Below are 12,546 nucleotides of genomic sequence, written 5' to 3' on the forward strand. Positions count from 1 at the left end.
ACAGCCGTTCTCCGGCGGTTTCCCAGCCCGACGGCACCCAAGGCGCCGGGAAGGGCTCGGTGTCCCCGCTGCGCACCCCTGGGCCCGGCCGGGGGTCCCGAGCGGCCGGCGGGTGCTGGGGGGCAGCGCCAGCCGCGGGTCCCTCCCGAGCTGCGGCATCCAACGCCAGCGCGGGCAGGGGAGCGGAGGGAGGAGCTCCAGGTCCCAGATCCCGGAGCGGTGACACCCAGGCTCGCCGAGAGACGGAGCCCAGCGGCGCCGGGGACACCCGGGCGGCACCGAGACCCGCGGCGGGGAAGGGTCCTGCGGGGCACGGGACAGGACAGCGCTGGAAGCGCAGAGGGGAGAGGGCAGGAAGGTGCTGGGGCACCCCCGGAGCCCCGGCTCATGAAGGAGGAGCTGGGCTGTCCCCAAAAGCTCGGGGACAGAACCGGGACCCCCCTGGGTGCTGCCATGGGGGGTTCCTGGCAGCCGCCCCGGCCCCGCTCGCTGCTGCTCCTGCTGCTCCTGCCCGCGCTGCAGGTGAGTGACCCTGGGGACAACGGGGGGACAGGGTGGGGGCACTGCCAGGAAGGGCCAGGGAAGGGTTCCCCTGCCAAGGGTGGGAGCTGTGCATCCCATCCCATCCCATCCCATCCCATCCCATCCCATCCCATCCCATCCCATCCCATCCCATCCCATCCCATCGCATCCCATCCCATCCCATCCCATCCCATCCCATCCCATCCCATCCCATCCCATCCCATCCCATCCCATCCCATCCCACCCCATCCCATCCCATCCCACCCCATCCCATCCCATCCCATCCCACCCCATCCCATCCCATCCCATCCCATCCCATCCCATCCCATCCCATCCCATCCCATCCCATCCCATCCCATCCATCCCATCCCATCTGTTGTGCTCCTGACCCAGGGTGACCTGTGAGCCCCCTTGGGGCCTTTCCCACAGCTCCTGGGGACAATGTGGTGACGGGGGCGGTGCTGGGACCCCGCAGGGCTGGGCAGCGCTCAGGGACCCCCCAGGGCAGAGATCCCCTGGGTTCAGGTCCCTTGGGAAGGGATCCTCCATCCCACGTCACCCAGCGTCCAACAGCCCCTGGAGGAGCCCCAAACTCCCCAGGGAGCAACCACAGGGCAGGGACTGGGATGGCTGGGGGTGCCGGGGACAAGGACACCCGTGGGTGATCCCCATCCCGGGACAGAGCCATGGGAAGGGCTGGCACCAAATCCCTGCAGGAATGGGGGGACGTGGGGTGGTTGTGCTGCCAGAGTGAGGGAAACACCCCTGAACCGGCCAGGCTGCTCTGGGGGAAAAGGGAAGGGGAGGGGATGGGGAAGGGGATGGGGAAGGGGATGGGATGGGGATGGGCATGGGGATGGGGATGGGATGGGGATGGGGATGGGATGGGGATGGGATGGGATGGGATGGGGATGGGATGGGGATGGGATGGGGATGGGGATGGGGATGGGGATGGGGATGGGGATGGGATGGGATGGGATGGGGATGGGGATGGGGATGGGATGGGGATGGGGATGGGATGGGGAAGGGGATGGGGTGGGGATGGGGATGGGGATGGGGATGGGGAACTGGGCTGTAGGAGCACTGGAGGCTTGCAGGCTTTTAGAGACTGATGGCATCAGGCCTCTTCCAGGGGGGAAACTGAGGCACAGCAGGAATTCCCTGCCCTGCAGGGTGCTCGGAAGGGAGTCTTGCACATTCCCTGTTCCTGCTCCAGCATCCTGGCCCTGCTGCCGTAAATAACAAACCAAACCCAGCAGCTCTGCAGCTAAAAAGGATTGAGAAAAACCCGTGTCTCATCCATGTCCTCCATCACTGGCAGGATGGAGGAGGAGAATTCCTGGTTCCTCCTGATGCTGTGCCCAGAGCCATCCCCAAAATGCCTTTTCCAGGCTGGAAATCCCCTTGAAATCTTGTGTTCCACAGGAAAAGGAAAGAAAATCTCCTGGGGGAGGTGAAGGGACCCTGAGGAGTGGCTGTATGGCCAGGGCAGGGCAGGGCAGGGCAGGGCTCAGCCGAGGGATGCTCCAATGCCCCACACTTCCCTCTGCTGGGAAGTTCACGGATCCACCCTCATCCCTCTGTTTCTCCAGCTTTTACCTCTCTGGCCCCTCACCTAAAACAATCAGCAACCCAACCCCAGGCCTTGGCCCCAGATCCCTGTCCCAGACAGCCCTGAGTCCAGAGGCTGCAGGGATGCTTGGGAATGGCCAGAGATATGCGGGAATGGACAGGGATGGATGCTTGACAACGGGCATGGATCCTTGGGAATAGGCACAGATACTTGGGAATGGACGTGAATGTTTGGGAATGGGCAGGGATACGTGGGAATGGGCACAGACACTTGGGAATGGACGTGAATGTTTGGGCATGGGCAGGGGTACGTGGGAATGGGCAGGGATACGTGGGAATGGGCACAGATACTTGGGAATGGACATGAATGTTTAGGAATGGGCAGGGATACGTGGGAATGGGCACAGACAATTGGGAGTGGGCAGGGATACATGGGAATGGGCACAGACACTTGGGAAGGGGCAAAGACTCTTGGGAATGGGCAGGGATATGTGGAAATGGGCAGGTAAAATTCCTGGCCTGCTCCCAGCCTCAGTCCCAGTTCTCCAGCTGAGAGCCGAGGAGGCAAATCCCAAAGCAGGGATTCCCAGACAATCCAATCCCTGCACACTGAGCCACCACGTCTCCCACATTTTTGGGATGTGGACATTCTCCCTGGTGTTCCATCACCTCCGCTGGCACACCTCGGAGCTGGCAGTGTGGCGTTTGCTGTGCCCACATCCCACCGGGATGGCGGGAGGTGTCCGTGCCCATGGCAGGGGGGAGCGGGATGGGCTTTGGTCCCTTCCAACCCAACCCCGTGATCCCATTTCCACAGTTCCACGAACTGAATTCCACAACTCTGTGATTCTCCCTCCTGCCTTTCCCCCTCTCCCAAGGTGCGAGGGACTCATCCCGACTGCTCCATCGTCCTCCACTTCCAGGAGCGAGAAGAGGAATGTCTGGAGAGGATCCGGAGCGAGAGCCAAAGCCCGGCACCCCCCGGGCAGGAAGGTGAGGCTGAGCCTGGGATCAGCTCCCTTGGGAGCAGGGGAGGAATTCCTGAGGGACCCTTGGAGGGTGCTCCAGGGCAGGGGATTGCAGAGTGTGTGTGGATGTGGAAAAGCAGGAGAGCAGCACCAAGGCAAAGGAGAATCCCTGGAGAGCCCCAGAAATGCTGCTGGAATGGGATAGAGGGGATTGAGGGACACAAAAGACAGCAGGAACTCAGTTCTGGTGGATTTAGAGAATCATGGAATGGCTGGGATTGGGAGAGACCTCAAACACACCCAGTGCCACCCCTGCCATGGCAGGGACACCTCCCACTGTCCCAGGCTGCTCCAGCCTGGCCTTGGGCACTGCCAGGGATCCAGGGGCAGCCACAGCTGCTCTGGGCACCCTGTGCCAGGCCCTGCCCACCCTGCCAGGGAACAATTCCTGATTCCCCATCTCCCATCCAGCCCTGCCCTGGGCACTGGAAGCCATTCCCTGTGTCCTGTCCCTCCAGCCCTTGTCCCCAGCCCCTCTCCAGCTCTCCTGGAGCCCCTTTGGACCCTGGAAGGGCTCTGAGCTCTCCCTGGAGCTTCTCCTCTCCAGGGGAGCACCCCCAGCTCTCCCAGCCTGGCTCCAGAGGAGCCTTTGGAGCATCTCCGTGGCCTCCTCTGGAATTTGGAGCCCCCACAGTCCAGAGGATGCCACGGAAATGGTGCAAGGAATGGAAGAGCTCTGCCGTGAGGAAAGGCTGGGAGAGCTGGGGGTGGAGAGGAGAAGCTCCAGGGACAGCTCAGAGCCCTCCCAGGGCCTAAAGGGGCTCCAGGAGAGCTGGAGAGGGGCTGGGGACAAGGGATGGAGGGACAGAACACAGGGAATGGCTTCCAGTGCCCAGGGCAGGGCTGGATGGGAGATTGGGAGGAATAAAGAGATCCCAGAGCCCTCCCACCCTGTCCGTGGGATCTGAGCCTGTCACATTCTCTGATCTGAGTCACATTCCCACACGGGTGCAAGCAGGGAAAGGGATGAATGCAGCTCAGGTGGACAGGGGGCAGCAGGAACAGGATTCAATCCAGATTTTAATTATGCATTCCCACTTCTCAGATATTTTCCTGCAGTGAGATTCCTTCCACTTGGCTGGCGCAATTCACGTTCCAAAATGGACCTTTTCCAATCAATTTGGCTTCTCCCTGCTAAGCTGAAGGATAAATGACAAATCTGCAGAGTTACTTAAGCAATTATGCACCTTCATATGCATTTATTGCTTCATTTTTCCACTGCTATGAGATGAAACCCCTGGAATGACGCATTCCTTATTCTCCAGGGGACAATTTTTGCCCGGGATTTGGGCCATTCCACTTCTGGATGGAAACTGAGATGCAATTTAAAAAAGGATGTCCAAAAGCAGCGCTTGCAAATTGGTTTTTCAACCACATAATTTGTTTAAAATCTCAGATATGGGAAGACTGAGTTTCCTCAACAAATGTTTGGCAGTAAAATTTACTGAATTGGGAAGGGGAGCAGATGTGAGGTGGTGACACCGTGGAGTGACCCCGGAGCTGGCAGCCACAGCTCTGGCATTGTGCAGGGGGATGGGGGGGGCTGTGCCAGGGGCATGGACACATCCAGCACTGCCGTATTCCATGAATCCCACCCTGTGGGGGAGAGAAGCTCCAGGGAGAGCTCAGAGCCCTCCCAGGGCCTAAAGGAGCTCCAGGAGAGCTGGAGAGGGGCTGGGGACAAGGGATGGAGACACAGGACACAGGGAATGGCTTCCAGTGCCCAGGGCAGGGCTGGGTGGGAGATTGGGAATCAGGAATTGTTCCCTGGCAGGGTGGGCAGGGCCTGGCACAGGGTGCCCAGAGCAGCTGTGGCTGCCCCTGGATCCCTGGCAGTGCCCAAGGCCAGGCTGGAGCAGCCTGGGGCAGTGGAGGTGTCCCTGCCATGGCACTGGGTGGAATTAAATGGTTTTTAAGGTCCCTTCCAACCCAACCATTCCAGGATTCCCTGCTTCCAGGACCCCAAGAAATGAAGTGACTGCTCTCAGTGATGATCCCAAATTCTGTGCTCACTTCCCTGATTCTCCAGAGCAAAAATCAAGCCCCACTTTGGCATTGTGGATGCAAATCCCTCCCTGCCTGGGCTGATCCCCCCAGGCCTAAATCAGGGGAAACTCATCAGAATTGTCCAATTCCACATTCCCTGGCTGGGAATGGACGTGGCTCCAGGTGAAAAATGTGGGTCTGCAGGGTTAATGATGGAGCTGTGCTGGGACAGGAGCTGGCCTGGAGTGGGATGTCCTTGTCCCATCCTGGGCTGCTGCATCACAAGTTCCTCCAGGCCCTGGGTCTGCCTGGCTGCACTCATTCCCAGGAAAACTGGAGAGTGATTTAACCAGGAATTCACTGCTGGATAGGGAAGCAAAAGTTCTTTAAGCTGATCACTCGCAGCAAGCCTTGCATGACTTCCCCCCGTGCCTGGGGACACATCCCGAGCTGAGCCTCCAGGTGCAAAAATCCACCAGAAATCTGGATTATTTTAGGAGCCACGGGCAAATCCCAGCCCGTCCCACACCAGGGTATTCCCACAGGAGGTCGGTCTGATGCAGCCCCAGGAGCTCCCAGGTCCTAAAAGGGGATCCCAGCGCCGGGAGAGGACGTTCCCAGGACCAGAGCCAGGATGCTCCCGGTTCCTGCGGGGCGCGCCCAGCCCTGGCTCGGGGGACAGCGGCGGCCGCGGGGCCGTGTCACCCTCAGGGGCTGCGGCGTCCCCCGCACGTCCCCTCCTGGTGTCACCACCGTCCCCTCCTTCCCCAGGCTGCCCCACGGAGTGGGACGGGGTGAGCTGCTGGCCCGCCCTGCCCCTCGGCCGGTCCCGAGCTGTCGCCTGTCCCGACATCCTGAGCGTCTTCACGGAGTCCGAAGGTGTGAATCCAGCGGGGATCTCTCATCCCACGGGAGCCGCCCACGCTGCCGGGGGCCCCTGCGCCACCCCAGCCTCCCCTCTGACCCCACAGCTCCTGCCGCCCCAAAACAAAAGCCCTTGGTGCAAATCGCAGCCCGAGCAGGGGACGGGAAAAGCGGAGATTCAGGGAGCTGCCGCGGCAGGACGCGAATCCTTCCGTCCCTCGGGGTGGAGCACCTGGGGATCCCCCGTCCTGGGGACACCGGGACCGGCCCCTCGCTGCTCGCTGCCCTCCTTTCCCACACTCCACCCCGAGGCTCCCGAGCTGTCTCCATCCCCCTTGGAGGGCTGGGAAGGAGAACTCCCACCCCACACACCCCCCCGCGATTCCAGCGCTCCCTCAGACAGGAGTAATTTGGAAAATGTTGGGAAATGTTTGCTTGAGGGCAGGAACAGCTCAGGAGAGGCTCGGTGGAGCCCTCGCAGGATGAATGAGGACTTTTACAGCCTTAATTCCCAATTCGCTTCCTCTGGAGGGATCCGTGCTTGTTTTCACACCCTGCCCGAACTTTTCCTGGCAGCTCCAGGCACGGGGACGACGGGATCCAGAGGGAGTGAGGGGATCCAGAGGGGATTGGGTAGCAATGGAGTGTGGGAGGGAAGGGGCAGGGATGGGATCCAGAAGGAGCAGTGGGACCTGGGAGGGAAGGGACAGGGATGGGATCCAGAAGGAGCAGTGGGATCTGGGAGGGAAGGGGCAGCCAGGACACTCAGGTCTGTTCCAGGCTATCCCATTTTGGGGGTGCCATCAGAGGTGCCCCCCTGGCTCCCCTGATGTCCCTCCTTGTCCTGCAGGGCTGATCCAGAGGAACTGCACCGAGCGGGGCTGGAGCCCCCCCAGCCCCCCGTACCACAGCGCCTGCCAGCTGGGGACCCTGGGCAGCAACAACGACACCGAGGCCAAGGCGCGTGGGAGCTGTCCCCTTGTCCCCTTCCCCGCACTGCCCACTGGGGATGAACCCTGGGCACGCTCCCAGGGTTATCCCCTCCAGGCTGCCCCTGCCTGTCCCACACCAGCACCTCCCAGCCCATGTCCCCTCACTCTGCTGCCGCTGTCCCTTCCAGAGGGGCCATTTTGTCACCATGAAGGTGCTCTACACCTGCGGCTACTCCACGTCGATGGCAGCGCTGCTCCTGGCCATCGGCATCTTCTCCTGCTTCAGGTAGGGCTGGGAGCTGCTCCAGCTCCGTGGGCGGCAGGGACAGGGGATAAATCCCAGCAGGGATGGCCGCCCACAGCCTGTGCCCTCCTGGAGCAGCCAGGACCCTTCCCTGCCAGCAGGAGAACTGGGAAGGCAGCAGAGGAATGGGAGTGTTGTCCTTCCCCCGGCCCTCTCGAGTTCTGGCTTTGCAGATCTCCTTGTGCTGCGGATTTGGGCTCTCCAGAGGTTTCTGGGATGATCCCTTGTCCCTGAGCAGCCCCAAGCACCGCACAACGCTGCCCTTCCTGATCTGAGAGCAGGAAAGCTTCTCCATGGCTTTGTGGCCGTCACCAGCAGTGATCCCAGGGCTGGGCTCCAGCCAGGGGAGGGGACACCAAAGCACCTTCTCTGCCCCTGGTCAGGCCCAGCCCATCTCTCCCTCCTGCAGGAAGCTGCACTGCACCAGGAATTCCATCCACATCCACTTCTTCACCTCCTTCATCCTGCGGGGCACCGCCGTGCTCATCAAGGACAGCGTCCTCTTCTCGGACGAGTCCATCGACCACTGCACAATGTCCACGGTGAATCCCAAACCTCAGCCTGGGAATGGGGCAGGGACAGCAACAGGGGCTCCTCGGGAAGGGGTTGGGGGTGGATTTGTCACTGCAAAGAGGAGAGAGGAGAGAGACAGAGGAAATTCTGTCATGGGTGGCCCTGGGGAGGTCCAGCACTTCTGCATTTCCCTCTGTGCAGGGAACAAGTTTTGTCCTCAAAGCTGCTGCTGGCCTCAGGCTGAGTCCCCACTGGGGCCAAAGCTCAGCGCAGCCCCACCAGCAGCAGGTACTGCGCAGATCTGAGGTTTTCAATCAAAACAGGAACCCCTGAGTGAAGATACAGTGCTGAGAACACCACGGACACAACCACAGGGTTTTGAAAGGTCCTACAAAACCAGCCCGAGGCCACCTGCCCACGGGCCACAGGCAGAGCAGAACCTGGTGCAGGTGACGTGAGGGGCTGGGGCAGAGTCCCTGGGGCTGCTCTGGAAGGTCATCACTGAAAGGTCACCACTGAAAGGTCATCACTTAAAAGTCATCACTGAAAGGTCATCACAGGTGTCCTCAAGAGGGCGGACAGGGAGGGTGACCATCCCCTGTGCCCCCAGGGGCACCCTGAGCTGGGGGTGACCATCCCCTGTGCCCCCAGGGGCACCCTGAGCTGGGGGTGACCATCCCCTGTGCCCCCAGGGGCACCCTGAGCTGGGGGTGACCATCCCCTGTGCCCCCAGGTGCACCCTGAGCTGGGGGTGACCATCCCCTGTGCCCCCAGGGGCACCCTGAGCTGGGGGTGACCATCCCCTGTGCCCCCAGGGGCACCCTGAGCTGGGGGTGACCATCCCCTGTGCCCCCAGGGCAGGGTGTGGAGCACCCTGAGCCCCCCCTCTCCCCTGGCAGGTGACCTGCAAAGCAGCCATCGCCTTCTTCCAGTACTCAGTGCTGGCCAACTTCTACTGGCTGCTGGTGGAGGGGCTGTACCTGCAGACGCTGCTGCTGCTCACCTTCACCTGCGACAGGAGCTACACCTGGGGCTACGTCCTCCTCGGCTGGGGTGAGCCTGGGGACATCCCGGGCATCCCTGGGGACATCCCGGGCATCCCTGGGGACATCCCGGGCATCCCTGGGGACATCCGGGGCATCCCTGGGGACATCCCGGGCATCCCTGCACATCCACGGGCAGGAACCGCCCGGGAACGGCCTGATCTCACAGCCACCCCCAGCCAGATGTCCCCGGGGCTGTTCCCAGCAGGTGCCCACCCCACCATCTCCTGCATGGCCTTGGTGGGCACCCACCTGCTCCTGCCAGACCCCAGAGCTGCTGGGGAAGCGTGGGCTGATCCAGGACAGGCCCTCCCTTCTTCCCACACCCGCCTGGGGCTGGGAGCACCCATCCCGGGTGTCTGGGTGTGATGTCAGAGCACGGGGGCAGGAGGATGGCCAGGAGGTGACACAGACACGGCCCCACCACGGCACCATCTCCTTCTCCTGGAGAAGGTGGGAAGGTTGTCACCTTCCTGCCACATCCAGAACTGAGCTAGACACGTGTTTCTGGGGACAAGGGACAGAGGGGTGGCACAGGGGCGTCCCAGAGCACTGGAGGGAACACCCGTGGCTGTGTCCTGTCCTTGCAGGTGTCCCCATGGTCACAGTCGGGGTGTGGGTGCTCACCAAGCTCCAGTACGACAACCACGGGTAAGAGCAGCTGCTCCTCGGCCTTCTCCAGGCCACCTCAGCCACGTGTGCCAGTCCAGCTGCTGGGAAATGAACCTCTGACACGGGATGCTCAGGAGGGGACGCTGGGCCAGCACTTTATTTAAATGCTATTTCTGCTTTCTGCTGGGTGCCAAGAGGTCCGAGGGCTGGAAAAGAAATGGCAGGGGGACAGCTGGGCCACAGAGGCCCCAGCAGGTGCCAGAGCCACCTCTCCTGTCCCGTAGGTGCTGGGATGACTACTCCAGCCCGTACTGGTGGGTGATCAAGGCTCCCATCCTCCTGGCCATATTTGTGAGTGTGTCCCCTGACAGTCCCACGCAGAGCCAGGGGCTGTGCAGAGCCTGAGATGCAGCTTCCCGGGACAGGTGAACTTCTTCATCTTCCTCAACGTCACCAGGATGTTGGCACAGAAGATCAGGTGCCCAGACCTCAGCAAAACCCACAAGGAGCAGTACATGTAAGGGGGCAGGGCTGTGCCCACCCCGGGGTCTGGGGTGCCAGGGCAGAGGGACCCTCCTTGGAGGAGCACAGAGAACAATCTTGGAGCCTCCAGGAGGGTTAAGAGCAAGACTTTGGGGAGGTCTCGGGGGCAGCAGGAGCACCCAGACTCCTCTCACTCTCCACAGGAGGCTGACCAAGTCCACGCTGCTCCTCATCCCCCTCTTCGGGGTGCACTACGTGGTGTTCGCGCTCTTCCCCAGGCACGTGGGCGTGGACGCCCGGCTCTACTTCGAGCTGGTGCTCGGCTCCTACCAGGTGAGAGGGGCAGGGAAAGTCCCCATGGTCCCACCCCAAATCCCAGCAGGAGCCCCTGGGACGTGGGGCTTTGGCTTCTTTTGGGAGAGGGTGTCCCCAGACACCTGGGGCAGGGCACAAGGGTTGGGCCTGGAGAACCTGGCTCGGATTTCCTCTGAACCTGGCTCGGATTTCCTCTGCCCTGCGGTGGGTCAGAGGAGTGGGAGGAGGTAAAGCCAAGGAGAAGATGAGCACAGAGGGTGAAAATTGCCCTTTCTGTCCTCTCCAGGGCTTCCTGGTGGCTCTGCTCTACTGTTTCCTCAATGGGGAGGTGAGCGTGCGTCCCAAGCCCGGGCACCCCGAGGGTGCCCCAAAGCCACACGTGGGCACAGGGGCAGCTCCCCACCCCTGCCCCTCCAGTCCCCTCCGTGGGGTGCTGCCTGGTGTCCCTGGGTGCCAGCACCACCCGTGGCATTGGTGCAGGTGCAGGCTGAGATCAGGAGGAACTGGGGCAAGTGGCAAAGGTCCATGGAGAGCAACGTCTTCAACCTGGCCACCCAGGACTTCACGGCGTGACCAGGACAGCATTCCAGGGAAGTGGTGCTGCTGGAGGAGCAGCTCCATGGCTGCGGTCCCAGAAAGACCCAAACCCCCTGATTTTGGAGGTTCTGGGTGTAACACCCTCTGAGGGTGGTGAGAACAACCATGGGGGAGGCTCTGCCAGCTCGGTGCTGATGGATCTGTACCCTGCGCTGGCACCTCACCCCCACAGCTCTCACTGCTTCAGGGCATGGTTTCAGGCAAAGGGAAGGGAAATTCTCCACTTTTCTGCCTGAAACTGGGAAGGAAACACAAAAATCCTTTGCCAAAGGACAGCTGGTGGTTTTTGTTTGCACTGAAGGAAAAGGAGCGGTCCCGACGCTGAAGGGATTCACTGATGGATATTTTCCCCTTCCCTTGGTTTACAAAGTCATTTCCCTGCTGGGAAAATTCCTAAACACAGCCAGGAGCCACCCTGGGGATGGGGGAAGGATACAGAGAGAGGCAAAACCCCACACAAGAGACCCTCAAAGGCCTCAGGACCCAGCTCCTCCCCAATTCCCAAAATGTTTCCCTTTCTCCCGTGTCGGTCGATTGAACTGGAGATGTTCCCCTGCCAGGAGAGCTCTCCCAGCCCTTTGCACGGGGAAATGGGACTCGCCTGGCTTCCCTGGGGTTCATTTTCCAGGCATAGGAAGGGTTTTGCCAATAAAATCTCACCCTCAAGTCCAGTCTCTCCAGAGGGTTGGTTTGCTCCAAAAACCTGGAGGATTTGGGACTGGGGGTGCTGCGGGGTGAAAATCCTGCCCATGATGGGATGCCTGGGAGAAGCTCCCAGGCAATCTCTGCTTTTCCTGTGCCTGGTGAAGCTCACAGAGAGGAGATGCAGGAGGAAGGTGAGGAAGAGCTCCAGGTGGGGCCAGCACGAGCTGTCCCAGAGGTCCTGGGGTGCTCTGTCCCCTCTGGGTCACAGCTGCCCCCACCACCCCACAGCCTCTTCCACCACCATGACCATCCTTCACGCTCCCCGGGTGAGCTCCTGGCCTGGCACTTGGTGCCTCCAGGAATGAGAGAAGCCCCAAAAACCCTTTTGCCAAAGTCCCTGGCCTCTCCCGTGCCCCTGAGGCCGGAGCCACCCGATCCCGGCCTCGCTGCTCACTCTGCCTGCGTTGTCATTTCTCCGTGGTGCCACGTGTCCTTCCCTAAATAACCCCCACTTGCTGGCCCCTGTCCAGACTGCAGGATCTCCAGAGATCCCATCTGGGAGGGCACTGGGAGGAATGTGAGGTGAGAATGGGAGAAGTTCCGTTAAAAAACCCTCCAGAGCCAGCACACCCCGAACCCGCAGGAACCCTCCAGAGGAGCTCGGGAGCTGTGGAATCAATCCCTGTCTGCAGCCAGGAAAGGAGCAGAGGTGAATGAAATCCCTCGCCATCATTAGTGAGGATGGGAAGATTGGCAGGGACGAGGCAGCAGCGCATTCAGCCAGGACTGGGGATGCGCAGTGGGAACGTCTGTGTCCATGAAACTTTGAAAAACTCTGGATTTGCACCTAATTCCAGCTGCAGATGGGTTATTGGGGTGATAACTGACCCCAAACGACCCTCTGGGGTTTGCTGGGCTTTGAACCCCTGCAGGACAGGAGCCCAGCGTGGGTCCAGGAGGGGACTGGGAATCACCCTCAGCCTGCAGGAAAGGTTTTCCAAAGGCTCCCAGCATGGACCACGCCCTGCAGCTGCAAAAGATCATGGAAAGGGAGCTTAAAGTCTTGAAAGAGACCTTAAAGCTCACGGGCAGGGACACCTCCCACTGTCCCAGGCTGCTCCAATGTCCAG

The 12,546-nt window shown here is 61.0% G+C and overlaps 1 protein-coding gene across 1 annotated transcript; it reads left to right on the plus strand.

The window, feature by feature from the left end:
• The first annotated feature begins 394 nt into the window (after positions 1 to 394).
• Positions 395 to 10,772, plus strand: LOC120766128 (vasoactive intestinal polypeptide receptor 1-like). Its single transcript, XM_058424276.1, has 13 exons — positions 395 to 522; positions 2,973 to 3,087; positions 5,880 to 5,987; positions 6,823 to 6,932; positions 7,093 to 7,190; positions 7,618 to 7,750; positions 8,621 to 8,774; positions 9,355 to 9,415; positions 9,661 to 9,727; positions 9,802 to 9,893; positions 10,063 to 10,192; positions 10,461 to 10,553; positions 10,592 to 10,772. The coding sequence occupies exons 1-13, from the start codon at positions 454 to 456 to the stop codon at positions 10,745 to 10,747; spliced, it is 1,386 nt and encodes a 461-aa protein (XP_058280259.1). The 5' UTR covers positions 395 to 453; the 3' UTR covers positions 10,748 to 10,772.
• The last annotated feature ends 1,774 nt before the right edge of the window (positions 10,773 to 12,546 follow it).

The sequence above is a fragment of the Hirundo rustica genome (assembly GCF_015227805.2).
Source record: "Hirundo rustica isolate bHirRus1 chromosome 27 unlocalized genomic scaffold, bHirRus1.pri.v3 SUPER_27_unloc_1, whole genome shotgun sequence".
NCBI lineage: Eukaryota > Metazoa > Chordata > Aves > Passeriformes > Hirundinidae > Hirundo > Hirundo rustica.

Bases quoted from the DNA above. Each gene is read 5' to 3' on its own strand.
- LOC120766128 (XM_058424276.1), top strand. From the start codon at position 454: ATGGGGGGTTCCTGGCAGCCGCCCCGGCCCCGCTCGCTGCTGCTCCTG. The intron at 6,933-7,092 runs GCGCGTGGGAGC...TGTCCCTTCCAG, and splicing joins ACAACGACACCGAGGCCAAG to AGGGGCCATTTTGTCACCAT. The intron at 9,894-10,062 runs GTAAGGGGGCAG...CACTCTCCACAG, and splicing joins ACCCACAAGGAGCAGTACAT to GAGGCTGACCAAGTCCACGC.